This window comes from Aethalodelphis obliquidens, unplaced genomic scaffold (genome assembly GCF_003676395.1).
Source record: "Aethalodelphis obliquidens isolate GAN/ISIS:26980383/991018 unplaced genomic scaffold, ASM367639v1 scaffold16, whole genome shotgun sequence".
Classification (NCBI taxonomy): Eukaryota; Metazoa; Chordata; class Mammalia; order Artiodactyla; family Delphinidae; genus Aethalodelphis; species Aethalodelphis obliquidens.
In genome coordinates, this window is record NW_020837960.1 from 17,753,868 (window position 1) to 17,773,784 (window position 19,917).

General features: G+C 42.7%; 1 protein-coding gene across 13 annotated transcripts in view; it reads left to right on the forward strand.

Moving 5' to 3' along the window:
• Positions 1-7,387: 7,387 nt before the first annotated feature.
• RNASEH2B (ribonuclease H2 subunit B) overlaps positions 7,388-19,917 on the forward strand; it is an 84,774-nt gene continuing 72,244 nt past the window's right edge. For 4 of the 13 annotated variants that reach the window (XR_003434766.1, XR_003434765.1, XR_003434767.1 and 1 more), the window contains exon 1: positions 7,391-7,699. Coding sequence is in view for 6 of the 13 variants with exons in the window: in XM_027116369.1 (XP_026972170.1) it covers positions 7,636-7,699 (64 nt within the window). In the remaining 7 variants the exon portion in view is untranslated. Of the gene's footprint in view, positions 7,700-10,439; positions 10,569-19,917 lie in introns of all 13 variants that reach the window. The other 9 variants (XR_003434768.1, XM_027116374.1, XM_027116371.1 and 6 more) reach the window with 6 other exon arrangements.

Here is a 19,917-nt window from a genome sequence, read left to right on the forward strand (position 1 = left end):
TTGGCAAGGAAAGGAGGACGTGAGAGGACTTTTGGGTGGGAGTGGGAAGAACTTCCCGGCAGAGGGAACACCTTGTGCCCAATTTTTGAGGGTAGAAGGAACACGGCATGTTGCAGAGGCAGAAAGAAGACCTGAGAGGCTGGGGTCACGGTGACCTAGTGGTGGGCAGGGGTCAGCTCATCTTGGTGTTGAATGCCAAGTTGAGGATTTTAAATTTTATTTGTTGGAAATTGTTGGAATTTCCAACATTGCTGGAAATAAAGGGGTTTAAGCAAGGCAGTGACTTGTTCAGGTTTTCACATCATCCACATTTCAAGTGCTTAAAAGCCACAAGTGGCTAGCAGCTACCTTAACAGAGAGCACAGATATAGAGCATTTCCATCATTGCAGAAAGATCCTTTGGATAACACTGTGGGAAAAATTGGACACTTGCTGTGTGGTAAGTGGGTTGGATTGGAGGGGATATTTCCAGGGTACAATAAAACTTGAACCTATGCAATGGCAAATCTAAGAACTTTTTGCAGTGGCAAAAAAATATATTTAAAAGTATAACCTAGTTGAAAACAAATTTTGCGTTTTGAAAGGACAATTTAACAGTTCTGAAAAGTACCAGTGCTTATATACTCATAAAACCAAGCTGTTCTCAAACATTTTGAGAAACTCTCAAAACATTTTGAGATCGAGTTCTAAAATTTGCACTGTTTTCTAAAACAAATATATCTAAAGATTGGTCTGGAGATAATGAACAGAAATCTATTAGCAAATTTACTAATTAGGGTCATGTCTACCCTTCTACGGAAACATTAAACATTTGTTTATTTGAAGTAAAGTCTCTTTAGTCAACTACCATAAATATTGGCTGCCTGTCAGAAATGATGTACCCGAATTTCACATGTTTTACATTTCCTAATAGTGACTTAGCCCACACAATATTTTTATATGACGACAGCTGTCATGAAAGCAGAGTATCTTGTATATACATTGGCTTTTGATTAATGAGCTAATGGTGGTTCCCTGTTTAAAGTCATTAGGCCTTATGTATGTTTAGCCAAAGCTCACTCAGAGTTGACAATGATGTTGATTATGTCATCCACATGTTAGGGTGTAGCCAAAATGATCATATTACTGATTAGCAGTGCTCTTTTAACGGTACATCACAACCCATTACTAGGTTGTGAAATCAACTTAGTAAATGTTATCAGCATTGAATAAAGAAAAGAAATCTAATAGCCTACAATTAGAGTACATTGAACATAATGTGTGTAAGTATTGGTTTGTGAAGCTTCTGTTTTATTTGTATGTGTGTCTTTTGGGTGATGCTGTAAAGTATATTTCTTACTGTGGATTACAGTGGAAAGCTTTTGAGCGACACTGGGCTTCTTTCATGTTTTTAGTTGCAACTATGCTTGGTTGTTCTACCTTTTTCCCTTTTCTTATGCTTTATTACACTCTTTTAGCACTCCTTGGTCAGCCCTCTGGGGAATCCCATTTTACCCCCTCCCATGGCATGTAAGGTTCTCACTTCTCCAAACTCATCTCCTGCTACCTCTTCCCCTTGCTCACCCCATTCAAGCCACGCAGCCTCCTTTGCTGTCCTCGAATGTGCCATAAAAGCTGCAGTCTGGAGCCTTTGCACTGGCTGTTCCCTGTGCCTGAACACCCTTCCCTCAGATATATGCATGCCTAACTCCCTTTCTTCCTTCAAGTCTTTGCTCAAATGTTACCCTCTTAATGAGGCCCACCCTGATTGCTTTATTTAAAACTGCAACCCTCTTAGTTCTCACAAGCCCACTTGCCCTGTTGTATTTCTTCCCTACACTCTACTGGCCCTCTTCTACTGCACTATAGAATGTGTTTATTATGTATATAGCTTCTCTGTCTCCCTCTACTAGATGTAAACCCCAGGAGGGTAGGCATTTTTATATGTTTTATTTACTGATATAGCCCAAGCAACCAAAACAGTGTCTGGCACAGAGTAGGTGTCAGTAATATTGTAGAATTAATTTAGATTGGCCCAAGTGGAGAGAGAGAGAGAATGAGAGGTACCAAGCACCAAATACAAAGTAACAACCAGGAGATTATTATTTCATTATTAGGTTATTTCCTGCCTTTTATCAAAAACTTCTAAAAATTGAAGTTTGTACGTACTTTTAAAGGACAATCGTTTTATTAAGTTCTTAAAAAATAGGAATATTTAATAAACTAATGAAGGAAGACTGAGTTTTCAGGAATGTCACATGGTCACTGTAATTACAAAAGTCAACATGAAATTGACTATTATTCTGTAGAAGGTGCAGCAGTTCCTCTTGAAATAGTCACTCATTACTTATTTTTGCTGTTGAACAAAACATGGGGTGGAATTCACATTACCAGAAAAATTGTTAATCTTTTGCAACAGATCAGCTATATTTAGCAGTTGCAGTTCCTATTTTCAGCTAGTTCAACAGAATTAGTTAATAAAATATCTTATTACTATTTGAAGAGTATTTTACTTGTAGGCAGAGAACAGCAGCAATGTACTGTTTTGACGTTATAAATGAATGTGTATCTTTTAAGTCGCTTAATTATGAAATTATTAGTAAAAGCAATCAGGACTTACCAAAAAGAGAACCAGAATATTATTGTTTTAGCACCTAGGAGGAAGCACAGAGTAAAAAACAAAAACAGAGTAAAAAACAAAAAAAAAACAGAGTAAAAAACAAAAACAACCTAGAAATTAATATTTGATATTAATTAATTAATTTGATATTAATATTATCAAATTAAAAATATTAACTGAACAATTTTGGAAAATATATCAAAGTAGAAAGAAATGATTAAAGGACAACTATGGTTAGATGTTAGTCACCAATCTTTTATTTTTATTATTCTTCTTAGTTGTAATCATATTCTCTATACAAGTTTGTACCCTGCTTTTGAAAATTAATATTTAAATGAAAAAAATTTTTTAATTAAAAAAATAAAAACTATGATGGATTTTGTAAACAGGAAAAAAAAAGAAGTCAGTATGTTTAAAAAAATAATAATAAAATAAATGAAAAATAGCCAGCATTTTGGCATTTCTCCATTCGTTAACTTGTTAGGTAACTCATAGCGTAAAAAACATGTCTCAAAAACTCTGCACTGCAGAAAATATTAAAAGCACATATAAAAGCAAAGTGAGAATAACTAGGACATCAAGCTATTGAAATTTTCTGAAGTGTATGGTGATTGCTTAGGCTGTCATGCAGCAAAACATGTAATTATCTGACTATCTGATTCACTTGACCATGGTGGCCTAGCCCTATAGGTAGTTCAGTTGCAAAAGTACATTTTGGAGCTTGAATTGCCTGAATTTTCTTACTACCTTAATTTTATGTGAATGTATGTAAGGTTTATAACTGTACACACACACACACATACACACAGGGAAATGAGTAAACACAGTGGCAACCCCAAGTTTAGCCCAAGACCACCAGGAACACCCCTGCAGCTGAACGGGAGAACACAGGCCATGGGAAGTCAGGGGCATCTTACTAGATGGAGGATGTTGGGAGGAAGCTTTGGAGGGTTGGGCTCTGGTTGGGTGACTTGGGGAGGGTCTAAGGATGCAGGGATCCACTCTAGTTTGGGTGCTGTTAGAAAGTGGTGTCCCAATAAATCTCCTCTACAGGGAGGGGGGAGCTGGGGTGAGGATGAAGCTGGAATTAGTAAAGAAGTAGCAGTCACTCATTTCAGCTAACAGATGAAGTGTTCAGTATTTTGTAGGTGGCAGAGTGACCTGTTTTTGTCTGTGCTTTGCCCAAATCATGAAGTGGCCTTGCTCTGTCCTCATTTTATTGTGGTCTCAGGACAGCCTTGTCTGAGGCGGGTGTTCTGGGAGATTTGTTTAAGATACTGGGAGAGTCACCATGATCCAGCTGGGAGCCCCAGGCCAGCTTCTGAATGTCTGGGGCTGCTCTTCTTTCTTTCTCAATAGCTTCAGTCATTCTTGTTGTTCTATAACTGGCAGATCTCACAGTTTTATATGTGGGTATTTGCATACAAATTATGCAACCTTTTGCAACAAGTAGGATCCCGTTTTGGGTTGGGTTGGATAAGAGAGTGAATATAAAGGAAATATTCTCCCCAGAAAGAATGGTTCAGTACTACTGCTTGGTCTCTTTTCTAAATAGTTGGCCCTTTTGAGAGCTGATGCCTTTCTCCTCCCCATATGATTCTCCAGTACTGTGTTGCCTTCCCTGTTGTCCCTAGATGAGCATTTGGCAACAAGACAAAACACAAGGCAACAATTCTTTCTTAGGATGAAAGTGATGATAAACATGGATTTTCATTCTTATTTTGTTTTGAAGGAAGAATTCTCATAAGTGTTTAATAATCTATTAGAGAAAAAAAAATCACTACCCTTAGTTCAAGCTCTCTCTGTTCTGGTCACCACTAAGCACTGGTAGAGGTCACTGGATTCTGAACTGTTTTTAAAAATTTTCCCCAGTTCCTTTTATTTTTCCACTAGAAAATGAACGTTTCTTATTTCTGGCATTTAGAAGAGTTTCTATGTTTCTCTACTCAGAGGTATTAATGTTGCTGTTCCCTTCTTATTCCTTGAAGAACGACCTGCTTGTCTCTTTGCGTGTTAGTATAACTAGTATAAAAATTAATTTATGGAATATTTTATGATATACTAGATGTAATCACTTTGTTCTTGTTTATAAAACTTAGGAATGGCACAGGCTACACTGACTATTACCATAACTGCCTATCTATCCACATACATGTTTATTCAAAAATATTTGTGGAGCATATGCTATGTGCCCATACAGCTTTGTCCTAGGCATTGGGACACTAGGGAAGAAGGGAGGGAAGGTTAAGAGCACAATTTCTGGGTTGGAATTCCTGCTCTGCCACTTGCTGGTTGTGTGTGTTGGGTAATTAGTTGATCTCTCTAAACTTTACATTCTTCCTCTGTAAAACGTGGGGATCATGCTGATACTTCCCCTTAAGACTTTTGGGAGGACTGAAAGAGTCAGAGTAACATGTTCAGCGCAGTACTTGTCACAGTTGGTATGCAGTGAAAGGCATCATTATTTTTTGAGGATAAACTGGTGAATTATTAGATGCTGTCCTTCCTCAAGGAACTGACTGAAAATCAGGCTCACCCCTTAGTGAGGTAACTGAGAAGACTGGAGGCATCTCATTCATGGGGAGGATGTTTGGAGACAGGAAGTGGAGTGCAATGAGAAGGTTTTGTCTCAGTGAGCCTGATATATGATGAAATGTTGTCTAGGCGAAGTAGATGGTGAGAGAAAAGGCAGAGGAATGAGGCTAGTTGAGAGGAGCGTGGTTCCGACATTAGGAACACAGTGTCAAGTGCTGGATGTGACAGAGGGGGCAGTTCCTCACGGCCAGACTGTGGTCAAGGTGGGGAGGGAGGGAGACGGTAGAAACTGTGGCTGGAGGGGCAAGTGAGAACCAGATCTCACAGGCCATGTGTTCCAAGCTTAGTACCTTAGACTTTACCCTGAAGACAATAGGAATCTTGAGCCAGTCTCCAACATCACCACTGGTCCTCCTTCCAAGAAGGTACTTAAATAATTTTTTTAAGTGAATAAATGAAATTGCTTAGAGATGTTTGTTGCAGCACATTTTTTTAAAAAAAGTTTTCATCCTTGGACCTAAATGTCAGAGAATGTATTATACTCTCATTCATAGGACATAGTGACAGTCATCCACGTGCACCCTGGCCCCTTTTGATTTTTCTTGCCTTCTCATTCCTTATCCATCCCCAATCCCATTCCCCTCCCTTTTAAAGGCACCCATTTCTTACGTGATACATGGCCTTAAATGTGCATATATCCTTCTAAAAGATATAATGTTGTTTTATGTGTGTTTTTAATTTACCTACATGGTTTTCTGCCATAAATCTCTTCCTACTTCTTTGTTTCCCTCTCGATATAAAGCATCCATGCTGCAACGTGTGCATCTAGTTCATTGCGGGTACCTCTAGTTCATTGCTTCAAACTGCTGCATAGTCCATATATAGTATACGTTGTAGCATTTTTTAGAATAACATTTTGAAATAATCTAAATATTGTACACTAAGGATTGGTCAAGTAACCTTGGTACATTAGCAATGTGAAATAGCATGTCTTCAATGACAGTTCTGGATGCCATGGGAAATGTGTTCATGGCAATGTTAAGGTACAAAAGCAGACAAAACTGTCTTTGCATTGTGAAAACAACCACATAAAAACACATGTTCAAACAGCCAACGGCTGGAAAGGATCAGAAAACGATGAAAACAGCTCTAGAGCAATACCAATCTGCTGCCTGCCCCAGAGTTAGCATCTGGGTCCCCCTCCTCAACCAGAAAGGCTTCCTCTCTGCCAGGTGTGTCCTGCAGTCAACTTGAGCTGCATTTGTCTCCCCTCATGGGAAACAGGACTGAAATAAAAAAATCTTTTCAGAAGGCTGAGATAGATCTAGTGCTGCACAATTTAACTCCCTTCAAGATTAAGCAAAAAAAGTTAAGTGCATTAAGAGTTATGTATATTCTCTTCCATTTGTGCAAAAAAAAAAAAAAAAAGACACATAAACTTGTTTTTGAATGGAAAAATTCTGAAGAACAGACAAGAAACTGTTAACAGTGATTGCCCCTGGGGAGGGGGACTGGGGATCTGGGGTAGCAGGGAGTCATACTATTCTGAAGTATGAGACAAATATTTATTATCTTCTTTTCTAAAACCATGGACTATTAAAATTTTATTTTTAAAAGTTTAAATGACTCTTAACTTTTTGAACATCGCTTTTAAAAGTCTTAATTTTTAACTCATTACAAATCAATGTCTTCCAAAACAACAAATGCACGTTTTGAGCCTCAAACTGTGCCCCTCTTTTTAGTAATGAGGACTAACCCCAATTTGAGGACCGCTTTACATGCATTTTGTTATGAATCACAAAGCACACCAGATTCTGACATTAATTCCAACGCAGAATGCAAATGATACAAAGAAACGTTGACAAGGAACGGTGGCATTAGGATTCCGATGTGATAGCTGTTGTCCTTAACGTGGATTTGCTCCACGCTTTTCCTCCCGCTAGGTGTGCGCGAGTCCGCCAGCCCTCAGAGGTGGTAGGCGTCATCCCTCCGGGAGCCCCTCTCCGCAGAGACTCGGCCTCGGCCCGCTCTCCGCAGGGTGGGGAGTCCCTGGGCGGAGGGCCGCTGGGCGCGGTGACCAGGCGCCCCGAGACTGAGGCCACCCCGCCCGCCGCCCGCCGCCCGCCGCCCGCCGCCGCCGCCGCCGCCGCCAACCTGGGTCGCCGCCCCCCGCGCCGCGTCACTGGGCGCCGCGGGTGAGCACCTACCATTGGCCGAGCCGCGGAGGGGAGAGGCCGTGACCCTTCCGCGCCGGCGGGCGACGCGCCAGTGGGCCGGCGGCCTGGGCCTGGCGCTCAGTTTAAAAGCTTAACCGGGACCGCTGGCGGGCTCCGGAAACGAAACGAAATTCGCCCCGCTGGCCGCCCTCCGGGCCCTGCCAGTCCCTCCGCGCGCCGCGCTCCCCGGAATCGACCCTTCTCCCGCCATTTGCCACCGGGCTCTCGCTGAGCCCGCCCTCCCAGGGCTCAGAGGCCTGCGGCCGCCGGAACCGAACGGGCGGCATGGCGGCAGGCGTGGACTGCGGAGAAGGGGCTAGCGCCCGGCAGCACGTGTTCCTAGTCCCAGGTAAACACGCCTGTCCCGGGACGGCGGCGCGCCCGGCCAAGGCCGGGCCTCCGGCCCCGGGCGGCCCGGCGCTAGAGCGCGCCAAACAGCGGCTGGGGCGGCTCCCGGGCGGGTTCTCGGCGGCGGCGGGGCGCGCCCCCTCTGGCCCGCGGCCCCTGAGCGCGCACCCCAGAGTGTTCACGGGTCAGCGCAGAGCCGAGGCGCAGCCGGAACAGGCCCTGCGCGCCCCTCGGCCGCGCGGGCGGGACCCGAGTGCCTCGCGGAACACGTGGTTCCTCATCTTGGTTACGAGTGCCAGCAGCTCCGCTTTTCAAAACCTCAGCAGGAAGCGCAGAAACCGACCAAGCGGATTTTCCCCGTTCTGGTCCTTTGTGGATCCATCGGGTGGGCTGGAGGGAGCGGCCCAGGTGGGGGGAAAGCAGTGCGGGTTCAGGGCCCCGAGTCCTGGAGGTGTCTGCTCTTGGGGTGTAATTAGGAATCCCCCACTCGACAGCTGGCTTGGCGGCTGAGTCCTACTGGATCGGAACCTAGGATCCAGTAGGTCCACATTGGCCTGGAGGCTGCGCTGTCTTAACAGGATCCCAGCCCTGGGACAGGCCTTGGTTTGTGAGGCAGGAGGGGAGCTGGATGGTGGCAGGGGTTAGGACAGGGGTGGTTCAGAGAGGTTCAGGCAAGTAGCTAATGACAGGAATGCTGGAGCCAGTATTTTCAGCCTCCCCCGGGATGATGACCACATCCAGGGTCTGCTGGGGCTTGGGATGATGGACATCAGTTGCCACCTATGATGGCATAAGATGGCAGAGTAAATGGAGTTTAGAACCAGGGAGTGCAAGACAGAAAGGTTTGGCCTTTTCATAGGATGAAACATTGATTTGACGGCATAACATTGGCTATAAGGAAAACCGATTGTTTTCTTTATGTAACTTTGATATTTAGCTTAGCAAATACAGTATTTTTGCAGTAAATGATACTCTGATAACTATATAGTCCCCCAGTAACCTAGATTTTTATGATGGATATTGAAAATAGTTACATGACCACCTGTCAAGACTATGTTGTGCATGTTTAACTTTTCGTCCCTTTATAAAGAAGTGTACCATACATAACGTGTACCAGTTTAAGTGTGCAACTCAATGAACTTTTCATATGTATACACCCCTGTAACCATTCCCCAGGTCAAGACCTAGAACTTTTCCAGTGAGCTCCTCTTGCCTGTTGGTAGATAGCCTCAGTAACCTCTATGCTGACCTCTGTCACCAGAAATTTGTTCTGCCTGTTTGGATAAGTGTGTGTTAACTTTGTACCTGGCGTCGTTTACTCAGCTGAGGTCCACCCATATTCTGTGGAGCAGTAGTCTCGTTTGTTGGTTGGTTTGTGTTTTCTTTGCTGGGTGTATTTTATTGTATGCATACTCATAATATTTATCTCCACTACTGTGGGTGGATGTTCGGATTATTTCCCGTTTGTAACTATTACGAGTTACACTTCTAAGAACACTCTTTTATGAGGCTTTTGGTAGATGGAAGCGCTCATTTCTCTGCAGTATAGACCCAGGAGTGGAATTGCCGGTCCTGGATATTGTATGGTCAGCTTTGGTAGACTCTGCTCAACGGTTTTCCAAAGTGCTTGTACTGATATATACTCCCAGCTGTTTGTGAGAGTTCCCGTTGCTCCATATCCTCACTAGAGATGTTTGTAGTTTGTATAGGAAAAGTTAGTGCAAAATTCAGGGTTTTCACAAAATCTAGTAAAGGGCTACCTGATACATGCTTTACAGTAGAAAACATCTCTTCTCACTGTTGTCACATCAATTCAATGAGATTTTAACGGTGGGAACTCATTCAGAATCAAGCGCATTATTTTTATTCAGATACACACAATGGCTGAGAATAATTTGAATTTCTTATCTTGTTCTATTTAATCAGTATTGAAATTTTCATTCTTAAAGTATGTCTGTATCCTCACCGTATTAAACACAAAAACCTTTAAGATCATTTAATATTGATCGCATCTCTGATAACTGTTGGTTTAATATGTCTACTGTCAGGCGGCGAGAAGAATTTCAGTCTAGTTCCTGTTCACAGCTGAGTTGAATTGTGACCTTCCAACTCATTGGAGGAGGCTGAGCCAGCTGTTAAGGAACTGTTAAAGAACAGTGTGGTCAGGCAGGCTGGTTCTGTAGGTCTTAGAACTTGAGCTTCTAGTGCCTGTAATTCTTCTAGCTGGACTTTACTGCCATCTGCAGGCCCTGGGTGTAGAAACACTGGTGGTCTGATAGTTAACTGCTGTGCAACTATGCTTCTCAATCTTGAGGGCATCAGTCATCTGGGGAGCTGGGCCCCATCCCCAGAGTCTCTGATTCAGTAGGTCTGGGGTGGGGGCCCTGAGAATGTGCATTTCTAACAAGTCCCCCCCCCCCCCCCCCCAGTGCTGCTGGTGCTGCTGGTCAGAGGACACCACTAGGAACCACTGAAGTAGGACCAGCCCTAGGGAGCTGGATTGGGAGATGGGAACCGCCAGCCTCAGAATTAGCTGTCTTTCTGGCGGGTCAGAATTTCCATGGTCAGGGGAGTGCATGTAAGTACAGGGTATGAGGCCCATCTTCACAGATGTATTTGTTGTTTCTTCCAGCCTATGGGAAGTCATCCCCAGTAAGTTATGCATTTAAGAGATGGAGACTATACCCTACCATAGGGCTGTATTATATAGTAACAGAGGTCTCTCTGCCACTCGTTTTCAGTTTGTCTGGAAAAGTCAAATATCTCAGAAAAACAAAAGCTGAAACTTGGAAGGGATACTTGGAGGTGGTCGGACGTAGCCTTGATTTTCATAGGCCAGTGGAGATAGAGCTGCCTTCCGTTTCAGCAGGGTAAGCATTCCTTGCACTTTGGGATGATCTCAAACGTTTCTCCCACACTCCCTGGAATACTAGCCTATTCGCAGCTTTGGTTACTGTAAGAGACCGTGAACATCTCAACTTTTTGGAATAAGGTAGAAGTTTCCATCTCTCTTTGCTGCCCTAAAAGTAAATGTTTAAGTTATATTTTTAATATTTTTCTCTAGTCCAAGTTTTGTACGCTTGTCAGTCCTAATAAGTTGGAGTGGATGCCAGCGTGAGAGGCCAGCGGGAACAGATTCACTGAATGTAGGAGAGAAGACTGTGTTATATGCTTCTGTGGCTGAACTCTGTTACTTAGCCATCTCCAAGGAAATGTTAAAGCATTGGGAAACCCTAATGTTACTTGTGGAAAAAGGGAAAGACAGAAATGATCTCAGGATCCACTTTGGCTGAAATCATCCCCCAGTCAGCCCCCTGATTAAAGAGCCTCCAGGTCAAACTGGAATTCAGATCACATCTTCAACTGTAGACAAGTTTTGCAATAAACTTATTCCCCTTCATTTTATGAAAATACACATTTAAAAGTATTTTAGGAAGAGTATTTCTCTTTGTTATTTTTTTCCCCCAAGATAGCATAAGTAATGCCAGTTTCTGGGGGGTAGAGGAAGGGGTACCCTTTGGGAGATAATCCCAGGCCTGCCTGCCTACCTTAGACATTCCAAATACAGTAATGACCCTTTTATGTGAGGTGCCATGATAATCACCATAAAATGTCATATTTGTCTCTCCAAAAGGAACACAAAAATAGATTTGTATAACTGCAAGCTTTAGAACTGTATTCTAATTAAAGGATTAAAAAAGAAATCAAATTTAAAAGGAAAAACTAATTTCCTATTTAATAATGGAGAAAATTTATGTTATTTCTGATTAGAGACTTGTAGCTTTTTAATAAGCCCACAAGAAACACCTCTTGTTTGAAAAGTAGAAGTTTAAAGTATGTGGCAAAGGAAGAATTACTATAGACCCAAATGACTTTTCAATGACCCTAAAAAAAAAATAAAACTTTTTTCCTCTTTTACCTGAGGGCATGTGGTTAGTCTCAGAAGAAGAAGCAAGTATTTTGTTCTTTGTCAACAGTGTTTGCTTGTATGTATGTTTGTGTTTAGAAATATACCTCGTGGGCTGAAAGCTTCCCTACTTTCAGAAGAGTTTTTTAACCAGGGAGGAACCTGCATTAACTTGGCCAGAGATAGGGAACCTGGAGGATTCAAGTGCTGACTTTAGACAACTTCTGAATCATTCAGCTCAGCTTCTTGGAAGATTTGTCATTTACTGAATAGTCTCCTGCAGGCTGTCAGCCGTTAGGGAGTCTTTGAGTTTTCCAGCACAGAGTGTATTTAACATTTTCCACACAAATCCTGAATCTGGCTTTGTCTTTATGAAACGTTTTTGGAGGGAACCCGACTGACCTTTCTCAGATGGCCACTCACTGGATCTGCTCCCCTTGCTATCCGAGCACATTCTGAAGTGGATGGACTTAATCGGTTGCCAATTGGTATAACTGGGCTGTTTCCAGAGCCTGATCTTGTCATGCTAGTAATTGTTCCAAAAGGCCCCTGGACGTTTATAAGTCAGAACTCATGACTCCCACATATTTATCCTCCAGGGCAGAAAAAAATTCATAAAAGGAGAGTAAGAAATGTTCATGATTTTTTTTCCACTTCAATTGCGGAATAGGGACTGAATGGGTTTTCCCCGTATCCTCTGAGCTTTAACCATGCTGTTAAGAAACAAACAAACAACAGTGTTCTTGAAAGCCTGGCTGTAATAAAACACACCTAAAACTAGATTTATGCTATTTATGAGCTCTGTGTCCTTGGACAGATTGCATGCTCATTGTAAAGCCTCGATTTCCTCATCTCTGCAGTGGGGAGAACAGTACCGGTCTCACGGGGTTGTTGTCTGTTGGTTTGAATTACACATACGCTCTCTCTTGCACCCCAAGCTTTTAGCCTCCCTGGCCTGGGACAGAGCAGGCATTCAGTAAACATTTGAAAGAATAAATGGCTCACATTCTGTTTCTCCCTGCAGCCATTGTCTTTGCTCACGCTGTCCTTTTTCTTCCCTTTCCATTTCCATCAACTTTAGCTTCCATGAAGCTAAGACATTTGTATGTATCACAAAGTGAATTCCAGTGTTCTTTTTTCTATTTCTGCCTTTATTGTACTAGCTATTCTTACTACGTATTTATTGGAACGCCCACTAAAATACTTAGCGATATTGAGGTTGCATAACTTCTCTTTCTTTGAGTGCGCATGACTTTGTGTCTGCCTGGACCCCTACCCACTCTTTCCCACGTTCTCTGCTTGGCAACTGCGTACTTATCTTTTATACCCAGTGCAAGTGTCACCTCTTCCAGGAAGCCTTCCTTCTGGGCCTCTCCCCGTTAGTGTGCAAGTTAGTGGTACCTCTTAGACCACCTACACATTTCATCGTCGTTATTCAGTTCACCGTCATTTTTATATGAGTATGTATGTATTGGACGCCCAGTACCTGCCAGAAGCTGGGGAGGATCCAGGCACGTTCTCCCCGGGTGGCCCCCGTTAGCTCCTTATTGGTGGGCTCATTGGCCTTAAGCTTCAGAACCCAACCTTGCCTGGTGCCTCTGAAAGCAAGCATGCCACCTAGGCCTTCCAGCCTTCAGAGGTCCTTTATATTTGTTTTTAAAATATCTTTGAAAGTGCCTTTCTGTTCTAGGTATGACTGTTCGCTAAAGTGGAGTGAGCTCGATGGTGAAAGGGTCCGATATGCTCTGAGCCTGTTTCCTTACCTGCCTCTGGAACTGCTAGAATCCAGGCTGGCTGAGGGCTTCCCAGCCAGAGCTGATTTCCCTGCGAGGGCCTGAAGTCCTCACAACATTTGGCAAGACTCTCTTCCATCGTCAGTTGCTCTTTTAACTTCAGTTCTGACCATCTAACTCTTCACTTACACGTTTTTTTCCCAGTGGTTTTTTTTTTTTCATTAACCTTTTTTATTAGAGCAGTAGTACGTACCCAGTGTAGAAATTTTAGTAATGCAGAAAAATATACAGAAGAAAAGAATTTGTCCATCATCCTGCCACTGAAAAATAACAATTTTGGAAATATTTTTTCCAGACTTTTTGTGTTGTATGTATCATAGAATGAATTCCAGTGTTCTTAAATATTTTCTCATTTTTCTATTTCTGCCTTTATTTCACTATTTACTCTTACTTCTTATTTGAGGGAACACTGACTAAAACACTCAGGGACACTGAGGTTACACAAGAGTACTGTCTGGTTCTGTTTACTATAGTTATACATAGAATTAGAAAAAGATGGTTAGACTGATTTAATGGGGAGCTAGGGGGCTGAAATTTTTTTCTTTTAATTTTGATAAAGACAGAAACTCAGACAGTGACATGAATAAAGCTGACAAAGAATCTGTAGGTCGTATTTTGAGCACTGAAGAGGCTTGTTATGAGTTTACTTATAACAAATATACCAAATAAGAAGTATTGCTTCACAGAGTAGGCAGTACATACTTGAAATGGATTATCTTTTTTTTTTAATATCTTTATTGGAGTATAATTGCTTTACAATGTTGTGTTAGTTTCTGCTGCATAACAAAGTGAATCAGCTATACATATACATATATCTCCATATCCCTTCCCTCTTGCGCCTCCCGCCCACCCTCACTATCCTACCCCTCCAGGTGGTCACAAAGCACCGAGCTGATCTCTCTGTGCTATGCGGCTGCTTCCCACTAGCTAGCTATTTTACATTTGGTCGTGTATGTAAGTCAGTGCCACTCTCTCACTTCGTCCCAGCTTACCCTTCCCCCTCCCTGTGTCCTCAAGTCCATTCCATACATCTGCGTCTTTATTCCTGGCCTGCCCCTACGTTCATCAGAACCATATTATTTTTAGATTCCATATATATGTGTTAGCATACGGTATTTGTTTTTCTCTTCCCTTTATTTTTTATTTATTTTTTTTTTTGCGGTACGCGGGCCTCTCATTGCTGCGGCCTCTCCCGTTGCGGAGCACAGGCTCCGGACGCACAGCCTCAGCAGCCATGGCTCACGGGCCCAGCCCCTCCGTGGCACGTGGGATCCTCCCAGACCGGGGCACGAACCCGCATCCCCTGCATCGGCAGACAGACTCCCAACCACTTCGCCACCAGGGAAGCCCCTGTTTTTCTCTTTCTGATTTACTTCACTCTGTATGACAGACTCTGGGTCCATCCACCTCACTACAAATAACTCAATTTCATTTCTTTTTATGGCTGAGTAATATTCCGTTGTATATATGTGCCACGTCTTCTTTAACCATTCATCTGTCGATGGACATTTAGGTTGCTTCCATGTCCTGGCTATTGTAAATAGTGCTGCAGTGAACATTGCGGTACATGTCTCTTTTTCAATTATGTTTTCTCAGGGTATATGCCCAGTAGTGGGATTGCTGGGTCATATGGTAGTTCTACTTTTAGCTTTTTAAGGAACCTCCATACTGTTCTCCGTAGTGGCTGTACCAATTTACATTCCCACCAACAGTGCAAGAGCGTTTCCTTTTCTCCACACCCCCTCCAGCATTTATTGTTTGTAGATTTTTTGATGATGGCCATTCTCACTGGTGTGAGGTCATACCTCATTGTAGTTTTGTTTTGCATTTCTGAAATGATTAGTGATGTTGAGCATTCTTTCATGTGTTCGTTGGCAATCTGTGTATCTTCTTTGGAGAAATGTCTATTTAGGCCTTCCGCCCATTTTTGCACTGCATTGTTTGTTTTTTTGATATTGAGCTGCATGATCTGCTTGTATATTTTGGAGATTAATCCTTTGTCAGTTGCTTCATTTGCAAATATTTTCTCCCATTCTGAGGATTGTCTTTTCGTCTTGATTATGGTTTCCTTTGCTGTGCAAAAGCTTTTAAGTTTCATTAGGTCCCACTTTGTTTATTTCCATTTCTCTAGGAGGTGGGTCAGAAAGGATCTTGCTGTGATCTGTGTCATAGAGTGTCCTGCCTATGTTTTCCTCTAAGAGTTTTATAGTGTCTGGCCTTACATTTAGGTCTTTAATCCATTTTGAGTTTATTTTTGTGTATGGTGTTAGGGAGTGTTCTAATTTCATTCTTTTACATGTAGCTGTCCAGTTTTCCCAGCACCTGAAGAGGGTGTCTTTTCTCCATTTTATGTTCTTGCCTTCTTTATCAAAGATAAGGTGACCATATGTGTGTGGATTTATCCCTGGGCTTTCAATTCTGTTCCACTGATCTATATTTCTGTTTTTGTTCCAGTACCATACTGTCTTGATAACTGTAGCTTTGTAGTGTAGTCTGAAGTCAGGGAGCCTGATTCCTCCAGCTCCGTTTTTCTTTTTTTGTGGTACGCGGGCCTCTCACTGTTGTGGCCTCTCCCGTTGTGGAGGATAGGCTCCGGACGCGCAGGCTCAGTGGTCGTGGCTCGCGGGCCTAGCCGCTCTGTGGCATGTGGGATCTTCCCGGACCGGGGCACGAACCTGCATCCCCTGCATCGGCTGGCGGACTTTCAACCACTGCGCCACCAGGGAAACCCTCCGTTTTTCTTTCTCAGGATCACTTTGGCTATTTGGGGTCTTTTGTGTTTCCATACAAATTGTGAAATTTTTGTTCTAGTTCTGTGAAAAATGCCATTGGTAGTTTGATAGGGATTGCATTGAATCTGTAGATTGCTTTGGGTAGTATAGTCATTTTCTTCCAATCCAAGAACATGGTATCCATTTGTTTGTATCATCTTTAATTTCTTTCATCAGTGTCTTATAGTGTTCTGCATACAGGTCTTTTGTCTCCTTAGGTAGGTTTATTCCTAGGTATTTTATTCTTTCTGTTGTAATGGTAAATGGGAGTGTTTCCTTAATTTCTCTTTCAGGTTTTTCCTTGTTAGTATATAGGAATGCAAGAGACTTCTGTGCATTAATTTTGTATTCTGCTACGCTACCAAATTCATTGATTAGTTCTAGTAGTTTTCTGGTGGCATCTTTAGGATTCTCTATGTATAGTATCATGTCATCTGCAAACAGTGACAGTTTTACTTCTTTTCTGATTTGGATTCCTTTTATTTCTTTTTCTTCTCTGATTGTTGTGACGAAAACTTCCAAAACTATGTTGAATAATAGTGTTGAGAGTGGGCAACCTTGTATTGTTCCTGATATTAGAGGAAATGGTGTCAGTTTTTCACCATTAGGAACGATGTTGGCTGCAGGCTTGTCATAGATGGGCTTTATTATGTTGAGGTAGGTTCCCTCTTTGCCCACTTTCTAGAGAGTTTTTATCATAAATGGGTCTTGAATTTTGTTGAAAGTTTTTTCTGCATCTGTTGAGATTATCATATAGTTTTTATCCTTCAGTTTGTTAATATGGTGTATCCCATTGATTGATTTGCATATATTGAAGAATCCTTGCCTTCCTGGGGTAAAGCCCACTTGATCATAGTGTATGATCCTTTTAATATGCTGTTGGATTTGTTTTGTAATATTTTATTGAGGGTTTTTGCATCTATGTTCATCAGTGATATTGGCCTTGGATTATCTTGAGGAGTGGATAAAGACTGAAAATACAATCAGATGCAGGAGGGGTGAAGATAAATTCACAGAACCATAGTGAACATACAGCCTGGCCAGGATGTTTTGAAAGCCATTTGAGCTTGAATTTTTGAAGACAAGCATGGTTTTCTGCAAACGACCTTGGTGTGTTTGCCATAAATAGGATGCCAGTTTGAACGGACCACGAGTCTACCTTAGTATGGTAATAACTCTTTCTTTAGTGTGGGGCCAACGCTTCCTGATTGTGTATTAGAAAGCGTGACTGTTGCTTCTTCAGGACTTCCTTAGCAGGGCCACGTGTTCCTAAGAAGGGCCGGCTGTGTTGGGGGCAGGGTGGCGGGCTGGTGGAGAGCTCAGAGACCTCTGGAATAGGGCATTGCAGTACCAGGAGGTCCAGGGTTTCTGCCTCTCTCAGCGTTAACTTCCTTGTCTCAAATCAACTTCTTCCGATTCCTATAAAACAGGCTGCATACACCCTGCACCAAGCCCCAAGCCTCCTGGTGTCTGCTGGGAGAAGCGACCCCTCTTTTCTTAGTTCTTTGTTTACGGTTTTCAAGACAGGCTTCTGACCAGCCCCTGAGATCACTTGTAACCCTAGCCTCTACCCACTATGAGCTGTAGCCAGGGAGGGGTGAGCTCCACTACCATTACAGGTGGGAGAGAGCGATGGCAGAGGGCGCTGAGGGTAGGGAGTGTTTTGTCCAGAGGAAGGAAAAGGTGCAGGATGGACAGCACAAGAGCCGACCACTGCCCTCCCTCTCCAGTGAGACCCGCTCCGGCCAGGAGCCTCAGCCACGTCACCCAGCCTGTCTCAGTCCAGCATTCTGAGTTTCCTGTTAATTGGTGGTCTTTGAATGGCATAGAGACATGGCAGAGGTTTATTGTATGGAGAATTGGGTTTGGCTATAACTTATACTCTCCTTCCTTTGCCAAGGTTTATATAATTTTTAGGAAACCTGTCTCCTGGGCCCGTATCTTCCATCTCTTATACCATTGTAATACACTCTGATGATATTGTGTGTTATTGTATTTGACCCTCACAGTGACCATGGGAAGTAAGCAACACAAGCTTTATTATCGCCATTTTACAAGACTCAGAGAAGTCAAATAATCTGCCCAACACTCAACAGGAATTAAGTGGCAAAGACTGTCAGCTCTCCTGCGTCCTCCAGGGCCCCTGCTCTGTGCGCAAGGCCACTCTGCTGGCCGATGATGGTCCTTGCCCCTGTGGGAGAGGTGGGAGGACAGGAGGGCTGGGTGTCCTCTGTTGTCAGTTTGATGACCAGGAACCAGGCACACCTCCTCTCCATGAGCCAGTGCCATTGTCATTGGACGTCCCAGTCAGGTCTGTCCTTTCTATCTCACCAGAATTTTCCTGCTTCCCGGATGTCTCAAGGCCTCGGCTCCATCTCTATATGTTGCTGTTCTTTGTGGCTTTGAGTTGGCTACAAACTTGAAGTTCTGCATCAGTTTCTTCTTCAGTGCACAAGCCATTCCTAGAAATGTGGCCATTGATAGGTCAGCCCTAAAAGAATGGAGATTTTATCTTCTATGGTCTTGGCAAAGGCCATTTTCTTCAAAACTTCAAAATGAAAAGATATTCTTAGAGGAACCCGGTACTTGGAAATTCTTTTTCTATTGCATGCCACTCTCTAGCTTTTCTTGGTTTGCCTCCTGTAGTGTTTGAGGAAGCTGAGAGCTTCAAAGCCAGGAAAATGACCCAGATCTCTTTGATGGCAGTACTAACATCTTGGGAGAGGAAGGCATATAGTTATTACTGAAGTTAGCATTCCTGGAAGCGGCAAGTAACTTGGAAATTATGCTGATTTGTCTTGCATGCATCGTATTTGTGTCCTAGCAAAGCGTTCCCAAGGAGGTATCTCTGCCAATCAGACAGAAGGGAACCAGTGGGTCTGAATATATTCTAATGGCTGAAGTCTAAAGAAAATGAACTGGGATCTGTTTAGGGCATATTGCATGAGTGTGAGAGTGATAATCTCTCTCTCTCTCTCTCTTTTTTTTTTCCTATTGGATCTTCATAAGAAACCTGAATAGCCTTGATATGGTATCTAAAAATAAAATGAGTGGTGCTTTGATGTCTGTTCTTTCTTCTCCGTTTAACAGGGGGTGTGTTTTTCTCAGAGCTTATCTGCTATGTGCCAAAAATCGGACAGGGTCACGAACAAATGCCCATTGCTTCCAAGTCATAAGAACACTTGGCAAAAAGGTGGCTCTCTCTCTCTCCTGTCTCGTGTCTTTGAACTTTAAACGATATGAAGAAACTTGTCTTAACCAAGAGAGGGATAAGAACGAGCTGCCAAGTTTAAAAACTAGTTGATAAATAACTTCATATCAAGTGTACAACACCCCATACTGTATACTCTGCAGATGAAAAATAATGTTCCATTTTGGCTTGTACAATACTTCACGAGTAACTTTTCAAACATACTGAATGTTTAAGTCTATGCATTGATAATGTGCTGTGCACTCTAATTTTTAAGCATTAAGATGTCATAGATAATTGGGGGCAGAGGATATATGCAGCTGTGCATAGGGTATTGTAATCGCTAATAACATCAGTTTCCTTTTTTTTCCATTGGTCAAACTTGACTTTATCTGTTTTTATCACCAGATGTTTCTTGTATCCCACAACAAATTTCTCTCATCCTTCTTTTATCTAGTTTTTGATCCTTTCCTTTTCTCTTTCTCACTTTCCTTAGCTCCCCCTCCTTCTCTTCCTTCTGCTGCACCCCTGACACTTGGGGGGTACTGGCTGGATTGG